Genomic DNA, 22,765 nt, shown 5'->3' with positions numbered 1-22,765 from the left:
ACTTTACTCCTGGTCTCCACCTGCTTTTTTTCCTAATCTGTCACCAGTAATAAAAACCACTAGCCAAGTGTATGGCTATAATAAACATGTATGTGGTGGAGTAGTGGATAGAAGCCCTGTGGATAGATCCTGGCCATATCTATTATTTGAAGCAATGAGGCATATTTCAAAAAGGCTGTCACTATTACAAATGCAGTAGAGTTTATTTAGTCAGTGGGGTGGAAAATCTACCTTGAAACTTCTGCTAACCAAAAAGTATGAAAACAAGCAGGACACTTGGCTACACATCCTGCCATGACCCAATTCCAATACAACTAATAACAGGACTAGTGTAAGCAGCTTAATTTCACTGCACAGATGGGCTTTGGCCCATTGATTTCATCAAGCTGAAGTTCCATTTGTCTGAGTTTGTAGCGGAATGGACATATAAATCCTTCTTGCACAGCTATAACTGTTGTAAAGGAAGATCTGGTAGCTGAAGTGCAGGGGGTGGGTGACAGACAGAAACCACCACAAGGCCTTCCTTTCACACCCTGACACAAACAGTGTTCAAAACAACAAAGGTGTTCTCTACGGTCAGGGAAGCTGGCTGCCTAAAATACAATCAGGACATTTAACAACATTTCTTCTACTCTGGTTTACATACCTATTTTAATTTTACACATATAGAACACCTATGCATACAATTTACATAAAAAGCCAGTACTCAAGTTCCATAGTCTTAACAGTCTGGTCTAAAGCCTAGTAAAACCAATGCCGGTTCCCTGACTTCCACAGCCTTTGTACCAGGTACCACTGCTTGTTTGTGAAATGAGAGGCAGTTAGGAGCCAGATTTGTATCTGTTGACTGTAAGACAACTGAGGCAACAGCAGGCTACACAGAGAAATCAAAAAATAGGCTCATTTGTCTAAGTTTTAATACATTCACAGAATTAAGAATGATGCTAATCTTTTTCCTTTCAAAAAAAAAAAAAAGGCTGGGAGCGAACAAGATGGGGGTGTGTGTGTGTGTGTGCATTTATTTCATTAAACATGCTGACATGCAGGCCAAATCTCAGCTTTGCTGAGACACCTTTGTGGAAGTTAAACTGCTGTTAAGGGGCAGCTGAGAAGTCTGTAGTTGCCTGCACTGACCTAGAGATTACTGTTAGCACCAGAAACCTGTCACCTCACCCCACAGGTACAGGCTGGAGCTGGGAAGGAATACAGCTCATATAACGCTGCATTTGGCCATTCAAGGAACAGATCAGAAGTAATCTTTAAAAACAGGTGAAAGACTTAAGCAGGTCCTGGAGTTGCTTTACACAGTACCAAAAGACAGGGAAAGAACTGAGGGTATAAAGGCAACTTAAAGCCTTTAACCACCACCTGATTTAATGTGCCAACTCCTACTCTTACTTGGGGATATCACCTTGTCAAAGAAAGGGGAGAAAAACTAGGAAGCAGGAAAGGCACAAGCAAGCAAGTACCTTTGTAATGAACTGTAGAAATCTAACATTGTTCAAATTTTTTGTGCATTTAAGAGAATAAATAAAATAGAATGAACATGTCTGTTTTAAACACTGAGATCAAGAGTCCCCTGGCAGTCTTTCACCCTTCAACTAGACAACTCTCCTTCAGATCATACCTTTCCTTTGGACCAGCCCATCTTTTCCAGCATCTTCTGGCCAAATTTAGATTCATCTTTACTCCAAGCGCTATTTCGTGGATCCACAGACCACTTCTGCCTTCTTCGGGCTAGAGCAGGAAGAAAAAATCCAGACAGACACTATTGACATTTGTACAGCCTTTAATGAATTCAAAAAAAGCTCTTCATTGCAAAAAAACCCTGAACTTATGCCAGACTAAACACATAAGGTTTAATTTTACTAAACCTTATAATGCAAAAAGGCAGCTAGTGGAAGTATTAATTATTAATGTGAAGAATGCCAAAGTAAAATTGCTATGGAAGTTGTCATCCCTAAGGATGGGCTGCAATTCAGGGAAGGCTTTAAGGATTACCATTTAAGTGTACAGGCCTAAATTCCATATTTATTCCAACTTTGTTTTATATCTGGCTTCAACATGAAATCTATAGGGGATGAGACTACAGTGCTGGCTTTCCCAGTTCCGGATAATACCCACTAGCCAGTCTTCCTTTTAACCAGAACACCGAAGTTTAATATTTGCCTTCATAACAAATGCCAAAACCAAAAAATCAAATAGAAGTGACCAGAGAAATTGAACTACAAAACACAAACCAGTGGGGTTTCAACTTTTGGATTTGCCACAGAGTTGTTTATTGGGAAACTGAAAAGTCACCGGAAGGTATTGCAGGTGTTAAAAGAGATCCAAACGAGAATCAAGGCCCCTTTGTCCTATGCAGACTATTAAAAAAACTACAGTCCCCCAGGCCCACATGCGTGTGCTTGCCTTTACCATCAGGAACAGCTTCATTGAAATCAAGGAAGAAAAGCTAGCACAGTTAACCATCCACTTTAAGTATGCACCTAAACATACTCAGGAAGACAACCTAAATAAACAAGACAAAGAATGGGAGACAGGAAGATTACGAACTTCATTAAACAAGATGGGAAACGGCGGATCAAAAATGACCGATTAACCCAAGGCCATACAAACTCAGTGAGAAGCCAAGTCCACTGAAGAGCTTTCAACATAATCAGGAAGTCATTTTTCCCCAAAATGCAACACTTAGGATTTCGGCCAGAAGGACAGAACACTACAGGGATGTTTGATTCATTTTTTGCCTAGTTTTGTTTCATTCTTGAAGAACTAATACTGTCAGAATGCATGATGGTGGTTATCGTTAACATACTTCCGAAGCTTTAAAGCTCAAAATAGGTGCTGTGTGGCAGCCCCGTAAAAAGTGACAGTCTGACAAAGAATGTTATAAAACCCTAAACAGTCCATAAAAAAAGATTTTCCAGTAAGATTAAATAACTGAGTGCTGTGAGAGGAATCGACACAGCTGTCACTTGGTTCACTTCTCTACAGGAAAACAACTTACTTCCAACAGGCAGCCTTCAGCATAGATGCTTGTAGAAGCATCTACAACCAGCCCTGCCTATACTGCTAACAAAAGGCGGTAAAGCGCCGCTGTGGACTGTGATTTTAAAAGCCCAAGCAAATTAGGGTTCCCTGCTGCCCCACTGAGAAAAAAAACTCTGGCTCCCTTAGGGATGTGGCTTACTTCCCTCATTTAGTGTGGTGTTTCAAACATCAAGCTAGGAATCTGGAACAATTAGCATGCTTTGGCATCTTCCCTCACCCAAGATGAAACTGATATTTAAGGACCCAGGTTTCCAGTGGTTTGTGGGGGGAGGGGGTGTGATTTAAAAAGTTAGCAAGCTGACAGAAAAAGCTAAGTCCTATAAAAACAGGGAACACCTTGGCTGTTGCTTTTGTCCGTAACTGACGGTGATACAAACGTAGACACCAAAAAGAAGCAATTTAACAGAGGTTATGACGCCTAGTCAAGCGGCAGCCCTCCTTTTCAACCATATTTCTTACTTTGTCCCTTTGTTTAAGATCTCTCGATTAACATCAACTTACCCTCAGTCACCAAAAACTGTTCAGTGCCTTTTAAAAAAAATCCTAACTATTACAACATTTTATGTTTGCCCATATTCTCTTATGCTCTCTGTAACTAGTTCCCCAGGTGGTGACTTTGCAAATCCCAAGAAATTAAATTCAAAGCAATTCTTACAGTTGTAAAGCCACTGTATGTATCTAAGGATTTGTCTACACAGGAGAGGTAATCCACTTCAACTGTATGTGTGAATTTAAATCAACTTCCAAATTAAGTTGTTTGATGTAGTTCAACTAATCCACTTTACAAGTTAATTTCTACTATTTCTCCTGAATGTCTCTCTGTAGAGAAGCCCTAAGATGTTTTACTCCCAGGAGGGCACTGGCAACAAAACAAAAGGGCACCTAATACAGAGATTTCTCAAGCCTGACCATTTAAGAGACCTATCCTTTTCCAGCACTTTCAATCCAAGTATTTCAAACCTCTTTACCTACCACTATGGCATTAATCCTCACATTTCTGCCACATTAGCACACTCTTATTTTAAAACACAGTAAGGCAGATGCAGGAAAATAAAGAAACTTGCTTACATCTTCAGAGAAGTATTTAAGAAAGCCAGGAACAACTTCATGCCACATACAGCAACTGTAAAATCATCTCCCCTCTCCAAACAAACAACAAAAAAAAAAGACTGTTTAGTCAACAATGTATCAGAAATGTTTGCTCACCAATGCCTTAAGAGTGAGAAAGGAAACAACATACGATTCTCCAGCTAAAAAATTCAGCTCAGAAGTTAACGCCAATCTTCTGGGCTTCTCATAAAATGATGCTAGAGATAGTCATGCAACTCTGGGCAAGCAGCACCATCCAGTGGAGAAAAGCGTCATTTCTTTAGATATTTCACTCCGCTACTCTAGGGTTTGAAAAACATCAATTACTAAACCCTTTCACCAAGACTAATTCTATGTCTGGAGCATGTATTTAACCATCATTTTCTGAAAGTTCCCTATCAGTTCCCACCCAAACCCCTGCTGTGTGCCCACATACGGTGATAATAATAAACATGTTAAATTTCTCCAATAAATGGAAAAACATATACTGCCCACAGAATGGATCTTATTTTTAAACAAACTATTAGGCTCATCATTAACAGACACTTCCCCCCCCCCCCCGATAAGCACCAATAAGGCAGACAGGTAATTACAGTTTATTAAAGTTTAAAAAAGTTAAAAATAAGTGAAAAATAAAAGCTAACTCTTTTGGCTATTTCTGCAATTGATACATTTTTAAAATTCAAACTACAGAAGCACAGAACGATCCAAGTTTTTCTTTTCTCTGTACGGTTCACAGCATCACAAAAGTCGGAAGGACCTCTCAAGACCATCTGCTTCAACTCCCTGCTCAAGCAGGTTGTCAAGTCTGTGTCTAGTCTGCTTCTGATTATCTCCACAGACTGATACCCCACAGCCTCCCTGAACAACTTGCTCCAGTGTTTGGCCATTCTCACAGTGAAAAGGTGACTGAATTTCTTGTGCTTCAGTCTGCACTCACCACTTCTTGCCCTGTCACTGAGTACTGCCGAGCAGTCACTTTAAGTCCCTAAAATGCATGTGCTTTCACAGCTGTAATAACACCAGTTAAACCCCTCCCAACTCTTTCTAGGATGAATATTCATTAGAGCATCAGAACTTGATCTGGAACTGCAAACAAAAGTACTTGTGTAACATGGCTTCACAATTCTAACTGCAGATGACGGTGATGAACAAAGGCATGCAACTCTGCAGAAGTGGCTCTCAGCAACTAGACTGTTTTGAAGGCATTTGATTTTAGAATTCACTACATACAGAAGCTATATTAACACACTGCCCAGAGAAATGACACATGCCCCATCCCTGGGAACATTCAAGGAGAGGCTGGAGGGGGCTCTGAGCAACCTGATCCAGTTGAAGATGTCCCTGCCTGTGGCAGGGGGGGTGGACTAGATGGCCTTTAAAGGTCCCTTCCCACGCAAACCATTCGATGATTACTGATATGTGTACTGTCCAATTAAAATACTTAACAAATTCTGAAAAAAGGGGGACCAACAAAGTTTACATCTAAAATACTTAGAAAATGACATCTGTAAATGCAATTTTGTTTTCCTCAATTCCCACCTGTATTTTCCACTGGAAATCATATTTTAATTAGTCATTAAACTCAAGTCCATCTTTCCTGTAGTCAAGCAAACAAATTAATTAGACCTTGTGCTCTCATGTTAAGGGTGACCCGACACCACCAGTAAACTTACTAAAACTACCAAAGGATATTAACAATACTCAGAAGTATATTAGTCTTGTTATATAAAACCATACAGTTGAGAAGTTTAGTCTTTCTACTCATATACAGTTTTACACATACTAAAAAAGGCTACTTTACAGGAATGCATCTTTAACTTGGAAGAGAAGGCCCCACTTTGGCCAGCCCTGAGAGTGTTCTGTTTTCTCAGAACTCTACCTGAGAAAGAGTTTCTCTTTCTCTATTCATCCAATGCTTTATTCAATTCTTTTACGGGGAGCCCAAGCCTCCAGTCATCTCAGAGGCAGGAGTGAAGCTCTCTTTGATTCCAGTATCAGGAAAAGATTAAACAAAATTACAGGGCTGCATATAATAAGATCTTCAAAAATTATTTACTGAGCAACACATTTACACAAAGGGCGTAAGACAACCACGTAGCCTTACCCTGAGTTCTCCCCAGCAGTTCAGCGGATTTACTTGCTTTTTCTGAAGCACCTGCCCAAAGACCCTCACGTCCCATCCTCAATTTCCCCACCCAGAATTCAGCTGTTCTCCAAAGGTCCCTGTACACACAGGAGGGCGCGCGAAGCCCAAACGCTAACCCTGGGTGCGACCAGAAGACCAACACCGCACCCACACGAGCCCTGCCTGACTGACACACAGCCCCGGCCCCCCGGCCCAGCCCCGGTCCAAGGTTTCAGGGTATCTGTCCTCTAACACCCCGCCGCACAGACGGCGCCGAAAGGAAATACCGGCCCTAAAGGGGCCTGACAGACATCCCTGCAGCGTCCGCCCCAGGCAGGGAAGCGCCGAAGCCTCGGAAACGCGTCCCCCCAGCAGCGCAGGGCCCGCCCGCGCCCGCCCCGGCGCCCTCGGGAAGAACAACGAGGGCGGTGGGGAGGGCCTGAGGGAGCACCCAGCCCACCCCCCAGAATAACGGCTGCTCCCCGGACCCCGCTCTTCGGGGCATGGCCCTGAACCCCCCTGGCCCGGCTTCTCCCCACAGAGTACAGCACTCACGCTCCGCCAGCATCGCCATCTTGAGGGCCTCCCAGCCTCCGCGGCGCGTAGCGAAGAGCCACGGTCGCGCCCCTACTCCGAGGGGCCTTTTGTGAACTTGGGCGCAGAAAAAGGTGTCGAAGGAATTGCCTGATCAAAAAGTCTGGAAGCAGGCGAGCGCAGCGGGCACCCAAGTGGAAACAGAGGGTGTAAACCTGTAAAAATTCTACCTAAAGCTGTCAAAGGACGTGTCGGGCGGTGTATCGGCCGTTCCCGCGCGGTTCCCGGAGGATATCCGACGGGCACTTCGGCCAGCAGCCGACCAGCGCAGGCGCCGCTGCCTCCTCAGGGAAGGCGCCTGCTCCCGCGTGGCCTCTCCCGGGGTTTCGGGGCTGCCCCGGAGCTATTAAAGCCGCTCCTAAACCCGCTGTGAGCGGGTAGCAGGGCTCACAGGCGGAGCCCGCCCTGAGGTGCAGGGGAATGGGGCGATCAGTGCTCGCTGTGGTCTCGGGGGTGGGGGGTTAAAAATAACGGGGCACAGGCAGCCTGAATCCTCGCTGGGGTAAGCAATGAACGTCCCTGCATTTCCCTAATTCTGTTCCTGGCGTGGGATGGAAGAGTGTTGGGCGTTGGGGGACCTCAGGCGCCTTGTGGGCCTCTGCCTGCCCTCTTAAAATAAAGCTGAACTTGTCATTGGCGTGCTCCAGGGCAGCTCTTGGTGTATAACTGCACAGCAATGTCCAACAGCAGCAACTTGTACCTTCCTCGGGCATGTTGCGTCTTTATTTGCCTTTTCAAGATTTTTTAAAGATTATGTGATGAACCCAGATCTTCCTATAATATCAGCTCAATGCTTCCTGTCTTACCTTAGATGTGAAAAAAAGAGAGTTTTTTCAATTCTGCCACAAATTTTATGTATTTGAAGACTGAACACAACCCCTCCTTCATATTCACTTGCTGAATCAAACCAGCACTATTTAGTAGTTGTGTTCCAGCTCATGTATTTGAAAAGAACCCTTGGTCATTCATGTTTTCTGGGTTTATTAGCCACTCTTAAGTTGTTGTATTTGAAGTATAGCACCCAAAACATGACAAGTGATGCTGCTGAGTTCTTCAGAGTGCATAACTGGAGTTGTAGGCTGCTTCCTCTCTCCTCTCTGGCTATATTTGGTATCTGAGTGCAATATTTTGTTCTCTAACCTCCATATTCCCTTCAGAGAAGTGCTACATAGGGGTTGGTGTTTGTGGACTGTTACTCCTGTCTTTTGCCCTTACTGAATCAGTACTTCTGCCTTTCCATTTTTTTTGTATTATTCTGAATTGTAGACCTTTGTTGTCTGCTGTCTCTCTCCCAGTTGGAATCACCTGCAAGTGTCATGAGCGTACTCTGCACCTTCAGTTGGGTTAATGGGAGTATTGACTCCTACCAGGATTGGAGCACGTTGCCCACCACTCACTCTTCATCCATCCTTCCATTTGGATGGCAACTGGATTACAGCTCCCCCGTCCAGCTTTTCAAACTGCTTTGCTTTTTGATTTAGATTACATTTCCCTATTTGCTTATGAGAACACTGTGCAAGACAGTTTCTAAAGACTTTGTAGACAGAGAAAACAGAAATGATAACCGTGTCTTCTTCCTCCATAAGACCCATTCTGTCAGTTAGCAAAGCTGGAGTGATACGATGGAGCTTGGTCTTGGCTAGTTATAAACATACAAATAGCTTGTGATTAGGTTTGGGGTTTTTTTAAATAGTTTCTATTCAGTTCCTATTGAACTGGTTGCTCTGACTGCCCACTTCCTCCTTTAAAGAAGGTTATCAAGCTGCTCCTTTCGTAGTCTTCTAAGCTCACATACAGCCATTGGAAATTGTCACAGTGTATGTTCTCACCAGAGTTTTTTTGCCAGTTCTCTGTGTACTTTCAGGTGACATTCATCAGGCTTAACTGACATGAAAACAGATATATGCTTCCCAGTCCCTCACTACTTGGGAGAGTGATCTTTTCCCTTTGCCTCCCTCTTTAATTGTGTTAGCCACTTGATTGCATCAAGTCCTTTGAGTGAAGACTGAAAGGATGAATCATGCCCTGCTCCCTCTGCTGTGTAGTGCATCAGCCTTGCCTTTGGTCTTGCTTTTATGCCTGCTGTGCTATATAAAGCTTTGCAACTTCAGGTTTTACCCCATTCAATGCCTTGACTTTGTTTATTCTCTCTTACGCTCATACTATATGTCTGTATGCACTCTGCATAAGGTGGCCTTACATTTATATCTTGTGTCCTGGCTTGCAGCTCGGTGTTATGCACTACTTAGAGTCAGGTTAAGGAATTACTCTCTTTAATTCATAAACCACACTTCTGAGAGACTGCCTGGTAATTCTGTGAGCTTACTGAAGTCTACCTGAAATCTGTCAATATTTTTTGGCTCCTCTCCTTCTTTAGGAAGAGGGACCATCATTTGAACCTGGAAATAACCAGGTATGTGGAAGATATGTCTTTCACTTAACGTTTTCCTGCTGGAGGAAATCCCTGGAGATCAGAATCAACCCTAGAAGAGCCTTCTTCCTGTTTTATTTTTTCCTGTTCTCACAAAATTCTTATACAGCAGAGACCTGCTTGGACAGTCTAGAACAGGGCCCACCTCACCTCTCTTAACTACATATAAAGCAGGCCTGTAACCTGAATTCCTGGTTCCATCTTTCCTCTGACCCAGAGGGAGTTTAGATACCCAGCTGATTATGTGGATAGCTCTAGTTGAATCCCATCAGCCCTGCTCTCTTCCTAAGGGAGGACAGGCCGAATGAGCTCTCATGCCACCCCCAGCTCTGTGATTCTGTTAGTTCTCAATCTGACACCTCGTCTGCTTTCCAGTGCTTGCAGGTCACCCACCCACCAGGATCCTCCTCCCCTTTCATCACCACCCAGGGATTCTCAGCAGTGGCCCCTCTTTGCTGTCTTTTGGATCTGAAATACAAGGTGACGTGTCCTCCCCTCCATCAACCTTCTACCTGTGTCTCCCGCACAAAGTACTCTTCCTGGCAGTAATAGCCGTTTCTGTGAATTATCCCCTCTGAGGCCTCTAGTATGTCAACTAGACTGTACTGTCATCCGTGCATTAAGTGTTGGAATGGTCACTTACTTGTGTGAGCCGTTTCACACCAGCCAAATTCTGCTTCCATGTTTGATTCTGGAGAGGTGTTAAGTCTTCTAGTTGGGAACTGAGTGTAGTATTTGGTCGCTCCAATAGGTAGCAGCATTACACGCATTTGAATCAGCTTTGGGGTGCTATAAAGACATCACTGAAGGTGGAAGATTGGAAGTAATTTCTGTTAAAGGATGCCTTGAGGTTGAGATTTGTTTCTTGTTTGATTATGAAACTTAATATTTGACTGCATCAGAGCACTTCTTCTTCCAAAGTTGTCTTACTCCCCTGCTTGCAAAGAATCAGAGTTCAAAATACAAACAAGATGATACCTGCTTTAGTTATTGCTGACTGTGTTTGCTTAACTGGAGGTCAAGGTCCAAATTATTCCACACAGATGTAGACACAGTTCTTCCAGATCAGTAGTTTAAGGTGCTGATCCTAAAAACATGTAAGTACATTAATGTGCACAAGGGCAGTGAAATTAGGCAATATGCACAAAAGGGGAAGGTTCCATCCAGGGGCAATTACTGATTTTCACAATTACATACCTGAGTAAATGCTGGTGTCACAGGAAAAAAGCCCAGATGCATGCATATATATGTATGTTTGTATATATATTTTCCTCCAAGAGAAAGAACAGCTGATATGGGTGATTATAGCCCTCTAAGAAGATACCCTGGAATCCTATTTCCAGTGAGCTTGAAGTGGTTGAAACGTAGCTCTTATTTGAAAAGTAAAGCAATAAAGATGCCTGGTGGGCATTATGTTCAGAGTTCTCCAGTGATTCCTCCCAAGGGTCTTACTTGAAAGGAGGTGTTTCCTGACAGCCAGCACTGCAAAGATCATTCAGGGCTCGGAGATCTGAGCAGGGCATCTTCCTCCTGGCACATTGTTATCGATTGCACGGTGGCTGCAGCCTGCACTGTGCTGTCATTGTGAGCTCCAGAGTCCCCACAGGCTTTGGGGAATTCTTTTGATGCCACTCGCAGGTTGAAGTGTCTAGGTCTTAGGGAGAGATTCAGCTGGGATGAACAGAGCCAACAATACAGAGATATTGAAATGGCAGATAAATGAAGGAGGGTGGCGAGCGCATCTGAGCCTGATTGCCCACCTTTCGGGCCCCATTCCACTCAGAGGAGACCCATGGAAGGGAGGAGGGAGTTATGTTTCCCAGCTAACGAGCAGCTGCTGTGGCCCACAAAAGGGCAGCCCTGAGTACCGACGGTCTACGCCAGCCTCTTGCTACCTGAGGACGCTGGGGTGAACATGTTATAACCCTCTTGGAGCTGATGGGGAGACGGGCACTCGCAGGTGGGGTTTAGGTACCCTGACCCTAGATGCCAGCAAGAGATGCCTAGATCTTAATGTATCACCCTGAGTAACAATGCGTAAGAAACAGCGTCAGTGAAAACACCCATTTTTCTCTCTCTATGCCCCATTCAAATGCCCCATCGACAAGGGTGATGTGAGGAGGGAGAAGAGAGGCGACCAGGAAGAGACAAGTCAGGAAAAAAGTAGAAAAGCAACTAAAGAAATAGGATGTGAGTCCTGGCTGTGCAACAGGTCATTTGTGAGGCAAATCAGCCTCTCTTATGTGATAAATGGCCCGAGGCCAGACTAGAAATGCTTATTGAGCAAGTCCTGGGAGAGGTGTGATGGAAGCACTAGGGACAAGGACTGCCTGGAGACCTTAAAATGAAAAGACGGGTTTGATTCAGGACGATGATTCAAGAGAACACGTGGATTAGATGTGAGCTCTGGTATAAAGCTGTATTAGCTGAGCAGAGAAGCCGCCCATCAAGTGTCAAGCAGGGAGCAAGAGATTAACAACGTCTGACCTGTGGAGCAAAAGATGTCACAACGAGTGCCTGCAGCCAGGAGATGAGGGGTTCAAAGAACAGCTACTGGGGCAGGCGAGGAGCAGAAAGAGGCCGAAGGCAAGGTGGTTGATGTTCCTAGAAATGCTGCCATCGAAGACCTGGGCAGCAGTGTGCAGTGCCTGGCAGGGAACGCTGGAGGGAGATGGGCAAAAGAGGCAGCAGGCAGAAATCCAGATAATTTTCCTTCTATCCCACAAGTACAGTACATTTCCATTATTCTTGCTATTGTTGTTATTATTTCATCAGCCTGGGCTTTATGGGAGGTGAGACTGAAGTCCCGTTGTTAGCAGTTTGTTAGCCAAACAGAGAAAGGAGGTAGGGAGCAGATGAAAGAACAGCAGCGGTTTGTGGAGAGGAAAACTGAGGCATGGGACATGATGTGAAAGTCAAGGCACTAACAGCTTGCATTTCTTGTGGAGACATTTTAAAATGTAAAAGAGTGCTAAAGGGTTGGATGCTACCGAGAGATTCAACTCACATCAGTGGACACAGAGTCTTTTTGTTATGGCTGGTATTTTGGTGATCAGATTTCCTGTCTCGGCTGTGCTGAACATGGGGGCGGAAGCATGGCTCTGAACTGCAGTCATGGCGGAGTGAAGCCAGGGTCTGGAGGGATCCAAATGGACCAGTCTGAAGAAGGTCAGGAAGCCAAAGAGTCAGAGCCAACCGGCCTCAAGGGCAAGCCAGGGTGTAATCCATGGGTAGGGTGAAGATGAGGATCCAAAGGACATGGACAGCAGCTCAGGGCTTGGGAACAGTTTGAGGCAGGTTGATTTAAAAGAGATAGGGGGAGGAAGGGTCAGAAACCATTGAGGACCAGGCTGACCTGAGAGGAGATGAGACTGGGGAGGGGGCTGGAAACCAAGACATGGAGCAGAGCTACAAGATCTATAAACTGGCCAAGAGTCTTTGCACAGATGCATTCTCAGAAACCATCAGCTAGAGATAAAATCAGAAGACACAGAGTGCTACTGCCAGCAGAGACACTTTATAAATACGTTGCAGGAGATGTAAGAGGAAAATGGGCCAGTCTGGGCCAGTTCTTAATGTAGATGAGATGGTAACAAGCCCATAAGGGGCATTGCCAGGAGACTGAAGGATTTGCATGTTTCTTGTTTTAGTTTTCCCCCAAATCCTGAGCCAATATTCAGTGCAATTTAACGGTGCAGGCTCGTGGGTAGGAAGAGAGGGCTGGTTTATCTACTTGGAGGTTTATAACTTGGGTAAAGCTCAGCCTGGAAACTTTAAGAAATGCCATGAAACAGTCTCTGAGCAATAATGATAATGAATGAATCATTATCGTGGGAGAAGGAGGACAGTGGTGGAGTCATGGATGAGTTACTTTGATTCCAGTCCCTGGGAAAACACTGCAGAAGCTCATACATAATTAGTTCAATATTTGGCCACTGGAGGACAGCGGAGTGATGAAAAACCACCTACATGACTCGCTGGGAACAATTCTCAACAAACCAACCTAACTTTTGTCTCTGACCAGGAAGCTGGCTTTGGTGACTAAGGTAGCAGGATTTTTCAATTAGCCAAGAGCCACAGGTGCATGGTCCACACCTCAACATTGGGAGTCATTGACAGATGGTGTAGGACTGGATCTCCTCATGGTTCTGTGGCCCTGTGGTGGGACAGGTCCAGGCTGAAGCCCCAGGTATCTGACAAAGTCCCAAGGCAGCTGACAACCTCCCACACCCAAGGATGCAGACAACTCAGCAGTCTTCACAGCAGCCCCAGCTTGCTGCTGATTATGCAACAGAGCTCCCATATAGGATTTGCTCTTGGCTTTTTCCACAGACTATCTGCAACTCAAAAGAGCCCCAGGTTGTACATCCCTCAGGAAAAAAAAAAATCTTTAAAAAGACTTTCAGCACCATCACACATGCAGACTTACATTTCAGACAGCTTCCCCATAGCACGAGTGCTCAATGTGTCTAGTTGGTACTCTGTGAACAACCTGGTGTGGGACAGACCATCTGTTGATGTACCATGCACAGGAAGGATGCAAGAAGTGTGGAAGGCAGGATCCAAATTCAACGGATCACTTTAAAGTGGGGGAATAGCCTGAAAAAGATGAGATAGCGAGCAGTAGGATAAGACTTCAACCTGGGAAATATCATATGCAGGGAAACTGGGAATGACCAGAAGACACCAGCACTGGGGGGAAATAAAGAAGGAGGAAGGAGCAGAGCTAAAAAATAATTAATGAAATGAGAACCTGTAGTAAAATAGTGGTTCAGAAGGACCAGTTTCTTTCTGACCCGCATTATCTATGATGAAAGAGGATAATTGCTCCCTGTCTTAGAGATGGAAAAGCCATAGCTGTAACACCATTCCCCTATCTGGCAACCGCACTTAAAGAAATCGGGGATGAACCTGAGCTGGAGCAGGGAGGAGGGGAAGGGACACAACCTGATGATTAGAAAAGACAGTCTGAGGAAGAGCTTGGAGGAGCTGGACTTGTTTGGTCCAGAAATGAAAAGCATACAGGAACTCCAGTGCAGACTTCTAGGAACAAGGACAAACAATTGGTTCCCTTGTCTACCGACACCCGGAAAAACAGATATCCAACATTTAGCATGTTGGAGAATATGCAGGGTACCAGAATGCCTGGGACTGGATAAGGGGTGGTGGGACTGTCTTTTTTCATAGTGAAACTTGTCACAGATGGACTGTTCGACCTGACCACAGAATGGGGAAAGGAGCTAGGTGGCTTCTCAAAGGCTGCTCCAGTTCATCTAGTTCTCCATACCTATCACTGCATGAATCAATTTAGGAAGCCCTCTCGGAACACATCTTTCCTCAGGTCCTATGCAATGTCTTAACCACAAAACCAATCCTGTGCTATTTACTCTTCTGTAAAGTGCTGTTTACTCTTCTACAAATTAAAGTGTCCCATTTAATCCTATGAAACACTCACTTGTTTTGTTCAAACTGAGATGGGAAAGGGAATAAAAAAAAAGATTTCCTGCAGATGCTCATTCAGATTTCAAAATTAATTCCCTTCCACCATCATTGTGTTCATTTTCTGAGAAGCAGCTAGGCAGCAAATTTCATTTACACAAAACATTTGTTGCCAGCCAGGTTCAAGTATTATTCACTACACACATGAGATAAGAAGAAAATGATACTTTTGTAGATATGGGAATTGCTTCTCAGGAAGCAAGAAAAGGAGTGGGTGAGCAGCACAATGCCAATGGCTCAGTTCAGCAGGACCTACAAAAAATATTCATGATGAAATTGCTGAAATACAAAAGCATTCCTGCCCCAGATATCAAATACTTTTGGATTTGCAAATGGTTGCAAGGAAAGTTCATTGCTTTCCATGAGGAAGGGAAAATGCCAGGCCCAGTAGAGTGTGTTTGATATATTATTCATAAGAAATTATATGCTGAGAAGTAGTCAAAATCCAGCAGCAGCAATCAAGGGTCAACAGTGAAAAAAACCAAATAAATCTGCAACAGTTGTTAAACTGGTTTAATGCATCCAATTTATAGCCTGTTTTATTCATTAGCCCTGGTTGTCTGGGAAATTCTCCTGGCAGGATCGAGGTTACTTCTGAAGATTTCAGAACCAACATTACTCACAGTCTCAGCAGGGTTCAGCTTTGTAAACACAGCAGATTAGATTTAGGGCCTTTGAACAGAAATAAAGAGGGAAACCCACAAGGACATTGCTCACTTTTCAAAGTGTAGCTGCACTTTCATGGCTGACCCAGTACTGTCATTTTAGGGCTGCTTGAGCAACCACTGGAAAATAAAAGAGCACTAAAAATAGCCAACATGAGCTCATTAGCTCTTTAATTACACATTGGTTTCCCTGTCTCTCTATGTACACTTGCAACTTTGTCCTGTGATCTCACCCCTGACATTGACAGGGGAACTCCAGGAGCAGCCTTGGTCTGGTGGACACTGCTACAATTCACTGCCAGTCCATCCTGCTGGCCTTCCCTTTCCCCCACTGGAAAAATGGGATTCCCCTATGAAGCCCATTATAAGACAAGCATCAAAGAGCAGAAAATGCAGGGAAAACAGGGCGGGAAGTGACAGTAACAGCCTCTGAAGGGCTCAGAGCTTGTCCCGGTATGTGAAATCCAGGTGTGCCTTCAACAGAAAGCGTGTGTTGAAGAAGCAGCCATGAGTCAAGCTGAACAGGCACCCCTGAAGCTCAGGCTGCAGCAGTGCCCTCATTACCAGGGACAACTCAAGTTTTAAATGCAATTCAACAGGTATGGCTGAATAATGTATCTGTAACGTATTCCATAATCCTGGACCATAGGACTGTCTACACAAAGGTGACCCTCTAGACTGGGCAAGGAGTCGGGTGTGTGTAGGATGTGTTCTGGTACATCATTTAGACTTACTAATGGCACCAGTGCTGCTAAACTAACCTTGGTTCAGGTTCTGGGAAGTTTTCCCCACTGGTTAATTGTCAGCATGGACCTTGTCCTGCTTTTGACCCAGACCAACCAGCACTGATTTTCCTGAGCACACTTCAGGGGTCAGCAAAAGCCAGGAATTATTCCCAAGAGCAATGTGGATGCAGCCGTCTTGTGGACCAGTGTGGGATAGGGGTGGTAACGCACTGAGATCTGCTGATTTCGCTACAGGCCTTGCATTTGCTGCTCGTGCCCTACATCATGAGCACCATGGCAGCCACAGGGCTCATGAGCTGCGGGACAGGCAACTCCATACAAGCATTTGTCGGTGTCACAAGGGTTGTCCCCAGGGTTTGCAGCCTGGGTTGGGCAGGTCAGAGGGAAGAGGAGAAGCATGAGTTATGCCCATCAACCAAAGCAAAGTGGCAGTGCATTTTTCTGCAGAGGGAGTCCTCCTAAAAATGCAGGAATGCAACTCCAGGCTCAGCTACCCAGGGACACTTGTCAAAGTGAGTCTGGATAAACCAAGTGCTTCTCTGTGTGTGGAGGTTAGACCCAGCCTCATCGTTCCTATGCTGGGGTATCACTGGAGTTGCCTGAATCAAGACCTCTGTCATCCTACCAGCTTTTCTGTTTGCAGCGCTGACACAGGAGCCTCCTGTTTACCACCATTCCCTCTCATCTCACAACTGCTTTTACGGTTGGATGCGATGATCTTAAAGGTCTTTTCCAGCCTAAATGATTTTATGGTTCTGTGACATGATTCTATGCTCTATTGTGAGGCTCATTGCTGCAGGATGCTGTGGAAAGGATACAGGGGTTGAGAAAGGGTCAGGCACATTGCTGAAGGGTGCCATTAAACACAATGGTCCAGCTGCTACTTCCCGCTCAGGAAGCCCTTAAAGACATGATTACAGCAGACAAAGAGATGTGCAAGACAGAAAGATCACTCCAGATTTGCCAAGAGTCTTACACTTTTTCCTGCATATCAGCTTTTGGCCTCTGTCTCAGGCCATGCGCTGGGCGAGGTAGACCTTCAAATTTGATTTAACATGGTCATTCTTTTCAAATGTTACCGAGTGCAGGTTAATGGTGCTTTTTGTGGAACCCAAAGACCACAAACCCATTGTTTTCACAGTGTATTTGGCTGCTTGGGTCCATGGTGCTGCTCACTTCATCTGCAGATGCTCTGCTCCTGCTGTGTACCTTAGTGGGGTGACAAGCTGGGATACAACAGCATCTCTGAGCTACAACAGGATAAATAAAACATATGACTGAATGATCTCATGTTCTTGTGGCTTCCTGAGCAATCAGGAAACACTCAGTACACCATGACAACATGGTCATGGTCATTTCTGTTTTGTTCACGCTAAACTTTTTAATTTCCACATGCTCCTTGTAAAACAGGAGCTGTGCTGGAGCTTGCGTTTGTTCACTGATTGTAGAGTCAATGACCCAGGGAATGTATCCTGGCACACGTAGCCCACAGACGCATTCAAATCCACATCTAGCGCAAACAGCAGTACTAACAGTGCTTGTAAATATCATTGTTTGCTTAACGTTCTCTGAAGCACTTGGGAAAGTGCTCTGCTTGAAAAGAAAAACTCAGCACTCGGTCCCAGCTTGTTCTACAGAAAGAGAGAGATTGTTACAGAGGTAAAATGCACATGCACACATGATCAGATATTTTGTGAAGTTGTAGACAAGGAGTTGGAAAAATCAGTTTAACCTGCTGAAGTGTACCTCTAATAAACCCTGCAATGGTGCCTACCTTCCCAGTGGCACTCAGAAAGCAGGTGCTGCCAGGTCAGGACAGCATCAATGCTACCTAAGCCAGTCTTCCTGAAGCATGTCTAACCCTTTCCTCATCTCCACTTGTGAATGCTCAGCTCCCACCCAGATTACCTACCCAGTGTCGACTTATCCTGCCAGGAGAAAATTTCTCCTGGCGTTTCACCTCATGCTCCTTTTCAGCCTTAAGTCCGTTTGTTCACCTTTTCCTTACCGGTTTGTTTGCTAGGCTGTTTATCTTATCACAGGAGGATCTCTAAGCCACTCTTGTGCCAGGCATGGCATAAACACAGTGATCTTCAGTTAAACAATGTTTTCATGGCGCGGTACTTCTCTCTGTGAAAATAAAGGTGCTGGCGCCTGGTCCCTGTATCTCTACTCCAATTTGCATGGTTTCAACCGAGACCAATTAGCCTTGGTTTCTAGATGTGGTTTCAACCTGGGCCAAGTAGCACTGAGCCAAACCTACCCCAGGTGCTACTAAGGAGTTAGTACAGGTCATGGGTCAGCCCCAGCATGCATTTTGAGTATGGCCATGTTGACTGTCTCCATGGGTCCGTGGGCATATGTGCCTTAGCTCCTATGAAAGAAGCTACTTCCAAACCTTCCTACTGAACCACAGACTGGGAAAGTCTCCAGAAGATTTGCATTGAAAACCTGTTCTAGGTGTATGCAAGTTCTTCATACCTTGTACTGTAACGTGGCAGGAGTCCGCTCTGCAGGCAGATGGGGAACAGCACAAAAAGCAGTCAGGTTGTAGACTGAGTTGAAGTTGTCCTCTCCAGGAGTCAGTTGTTAGTAGCAACTCAGGGAAAAGCATTAAGGAAACTGTTAAAAGGTAACGTTGGCAGGTTGATGAAAAGGAACAGGGAGCCTATTTTGCCATAAGGATGTCTTGGGATCTTTCCCTTGTCCTAAGAGGAAAGATGTAATTGCTGCATAAAGCAATTTCATCACTTGTTTTTTCCCCACCCTGCTAGGTGAAAGAAGGTCTTTCTGGGATTGCTGCTCTGCTCTAGCCCTGATTTGGGTTAAAACCCCTTGGCATTCTTCCCTTGGCATTTATTTCTACCTCCCTTCCCAGCCTCAAAGGTGTCCTGGTTGTTTTTTTCTTCCCCTAGGTCCCTTCATAGCTTCTCCCACTGCCCTGGGATGCCTGCAGCCTCATCCCTATAACTTACTCCTCTCCCTTCTCTTCCACATCCCAGCCTCAAAGACCACATTGCTAAAGCATTTGCCCAACGCTCATGAGCCAGACTTGCAGTTGTATGCAGAGAAGTGCAGGGATCTCATTGCTTCTGACACATCTGGGGAGCTGAGAGCATGGAGGGGTAAGAAGAGATCATCCTCGCATCTCAGGGCTGATTACCCAAGCCTTAGAGAGTAGTTTGGTAGCTCCCAACCACAGCCCCATGCTGCAGCACACAGGCCATCATCCCTCTAGTCCTGGGGTAAGAAAGGAGCGGTCCGTCTCCCTTCTGCTAGAAGTGGCTTTCTGCCCCTGAAAGAACAGGTGAGGCCACAGTGAATGAGGCACATGGTACAGTGGTCAGAAAAGCCATCACATAAACTTAGGGCAATGGTGTGAAAGTTTGTTACGAATGCCATCCCGGACACAAATCCTCCTGTGCTGGAAATTCCACCTCCCTCCTGGTAGGAAGTAGAGGAAGATGCCCCACAACAGCCAGTGTATGCTGCACCAAGTTACATCCCCCACCCCCCACCCCCCCCAAAGAAATCATCTCCCTGTATGCCTCTCCTTGGGAGAAGTCAGCTTCTCTTGGAACATAGCTTTTCTGGCTGTGACCTATTTCCCCTTACTCTAAAGGACTCTGGCACACCTGGCAACCCCCTTTGGGGAAAGCAATCTGTAAGACTCATTATTCTGTCTTAGAGTCATGATGAGGGTGGACTCCAACTGAGCAGCCTGACCTCGCTGAAGATGTCCCAGCTCATGGCAGGGGCGGAGTGGACTAGATGGCCTTTAAAGGTCCCTACTAACCCAAACCATTCTATGATTCTAGGGCTCATGATGTCTCTCCAGATGGCAGTTGCCTCATTCTTTGCAGAGAAGTGGATGCAATGTAGAAAGAGCCTGTCCTTCACTGGTTCTTAGAGACGTATGAATCACTTAGCTCAGAGAGGATAAGTTGAGTCAGAATACAGGAAGCTATCTGTAATGAGTGCCCATGCTCACCTGGTTTTCTTCCAGATGCCTCTCAATAACCCATGTGCTCTCTTCTCTGATGTCCCACAGGTGTAACATCAAGGTTGCATAGCCTCCCACCCCCTTCTCTTTCCTTTCACTATCTTCCAGACCTGCCTTCCAGTACAAGTTTGGCAGTATCCTGAAATTCAGATCCTGTCCAGAGCATCTGGGATGTTTGGTTTGAGCTACCATTGTCTGTAAGACACTTATTTTCCAACTATGTTTTCTCTGATACGCAATGAAATGCTGGACCTTCATGGATGTGTACGGCTAGCTCCGGAGTCCTGTCTGCAACAAACTACGACAGATGTGGCAGAACGAGTTACTGTCTTTGTATTATAGGGAGTTTCTTAAGATGAAGTTGATACCTTCTGGAGAAAATCACCAAGGTTTGGGGAAATCACTGTATGACAAGTTAGCTTTCCCTGTCACTTCTCAGGGGTCAGGTGTTTGACAACAGAACTGGTACCACAAAGCATTTTTGGTTTTAATGGCCTGGACAAGTTTGATGAGGAATCTTCTTGGGAGTCTGTCAGTACTAAGCATTCATTCTGCTTTGAAATACGGGGGTGGAGAAATTGCAAGTTCATATTCCCACTGTGACAAAACCCCTCTCCGGAGTGAAGTGGTGGTGGCTTCTTGAGGGGAACAGCTATGTATTTTAGTCATGGGTAATATTATCTGATTTTCCTGATAATACCCAGAAGCTATCACCAGAGATCAGCACCCCACTGGGCCTCTGCAATGAGTGCCCACCCTCCCTTGTTCTTGTGCTATGCAGTCCAACAGGTTGGCATTATGATCCTCACTAGTTATATCTATAGCAGTAAATTAAACAACTCCTGGACAGGTTTATGAGCACACGGTATGGGTAGAGTTTTGGACCAGGTCAGCTGGAAGTCCCAAATAATCTTGGGACTTGGCTCAGGAGTTAGGACAGACCATTCCCACTAAGTGGTCTGGATATGACCACCCTACTCTGAAGGCTGAAGGAGTTTGGTACCACAGACCTGGCCAGACAGAGCCTTAGAGCCGAGGATGGAGTCAGCATTTACCTCACGGTCACAAGCAGATTTGCTTTTCATGCAATACCAACCTGTACTGGTCTGCAGAGGCCTCGTGAGCAAGTCTCCTCACAACTGGCACATCCCCAGTGCCTGTAGGTAAGAGTCGCCACTGCATGACAGACCTGGGTCCGTAGGACACCTTGCATAGCCTGCTTCATTCTTGGGCTTTCTCTATGAAGTGATGGATCAAGGAGGCAGTTATTAACTGGACTAAATGTGCTTGGGTTCAGCAGGGGTTGGGTGAGGGACTCAATAGGAGGCACAAACTGAAGCCAAAAAATGGGAGCAGAGAAACCAAAGCACAGCTCATCATCATGAGGAGAGACATGTCCCTCCATGTGTGTGGTGGGTTTATGCACCATCCTGGGCAGGGCTGCGGAGGAGCAGGAGGTAAATGAAGAATTACCAAGGAGGTAAATGAAGAAAATCAGGAATAGGAGTTGAATTTGGGGGGTTTGGTGGAGGAGACAGTCAACCCTTACTTACAGATTGAGTGAGTGGGGATGAGGACGGACAGGACAGGTATCAGACATGCAGTCTCTCTGAGTAGGCTTCCCTGGGAGTCTCAGTGCAGGGACCACACCACTGCCAGAGGATGCAAACTGCTTCCCTTGCAGTGGTGCACCCGGGAGATAACCTGGAAGCGTTTAAAAAACATGTAGATGCGGCGCTTAGGGACATGCGTTAGTGGTGGGCTTGGCAGTGCTGGGTTAATGGTTGGACCTGGTGATTTTAAAGGCCTTTTCCAACCTAAATGATTCTATGGTGTGGTTGTGCCATCCCTTGTCTGGGGACTCCATAGGCAAGTTATGTCACCTAGAAACAGCAGCAATTAGCTTTCCAGCTGCATGGTAGCTTACTCTAACCCTGGACCACCCTTCCCCCAAGGTCTTCTGCTCTCTCAGGCTAACTCAACCTGTGGTTTGACCCAGCGCCCATTCGGTTTTCCTGGAGCATCCTGCTAAAGACACACTCTTGCTCTGGTTGAAAAGAAACTCAGGATTGCCAGGATCTGAAATGTTGCAGATCTGCTTTGGTTTTGTAGGCTCTGTGTCCAGTGTGGAGTAGAAAGGAAAGAATAAAAAGACACAGCACACTGCAAACATGTTATTAAAATGAACTGTTTATATTATCTCAGTTGAGTCAATACATTATAATGTATTAAAATGGAAAGGTACAAAATTGAAATAAATACTTTCTGATTCATGTATAAATCTTTTGTCAAGATGACATTTTGTTTGTTTTTTCATCAGTACATGTTTCAATAAAACATTTAAAATGACAAAGTATCATTTAAAATATGGTTCATGGAAGAAAAGGTTGAAATCAAACAACTTTTGGCTTGTTTTGGCATGAGATCTTGACACAATCTGGGTTCCCCAAAACCACGTAAATGGTGGTAAAATATAAATGCTCAAACTTATTTAAAAAAATAAACAGGCTTTACAAAACCCTCTGATCCTTGACTTAGCAACTTCTCTGTATAGTCTGC

General features: G+C 45.1%; 1 protein-coding gene and 1 long non-coding RNA gene across 3 annotated transcripts in view; one reads left to right on the top strand and one right to left on the bottom strand.

The window, feature by feature from the left end:
* The window catches only part of PINX1 (PIN2 (TERF1) interacting telomerase inhibitor 1), a 60,262-nt gene extending 53,340 nt beyond the window's left edge, over nucleotides 1-6,922 (bottom strand). Inside the window, exons 1-2 of one of the 2 annotated variants that reach the window (XM_056343808.1) lie at nucleotides 6,824-6,922; nucleotides 1,628-1,737 (exon numbers count right to left, since the gene is read on the bottom strand). In XM_056343808.1, the coding sequence (XP_056199783.1) occupies nucleotides 1,628-1,737; nucleotides 6,824-6,842 (129 nt within the window). In that variant the 5' untranslated portion in view covers nucleotides 6,843-6,922. The remainder of the gene's footprint in view (nucleotides 1-1,627; nucleotides 1,738-6,823) is intronic. The other variant, XM_056343807.1, reaches the window with a different exon arrangement.
* A 117-nt stretch (nucleotides 6,923-7,039) lies between these two features.
* On the top strand, nucleotides 7,040-22,546 carry LOC130151480 (uncharacterized). The gene is made up of 3 exons (XR_008822589.1): nucleotides 7,040-7,364; nucleotides 9,669-9,773; nucleotides 20,022-22,546. It is a non-coding gene; the product is annotated as an uncharacterized LOC130151480 (long non-coding RNA).
* The last annotated feature ends 219 nt before the right edge of the window (nucleotides 22,547-22,765 follow it).

Source organism: Falco biarmicus, chromosome 6, assembly GCF_023638135.1.
Source record: "Falco biarmicus isolate bFalBia1 chromosome 6, bFalBia1.pri, whole genome shotgun sequence".
Classification (NCBI taxonomy): Eukaryota; Metazoa; Chordata; class Aves; order Falconiformes; family Falconidae; genus Falco; species Falco biarmicus.
The sequence above is the reverse complement of the archived record's forward strand: the minus strand, read 5'-3'. Positions and strand labels throughout refer to the sequence as shown.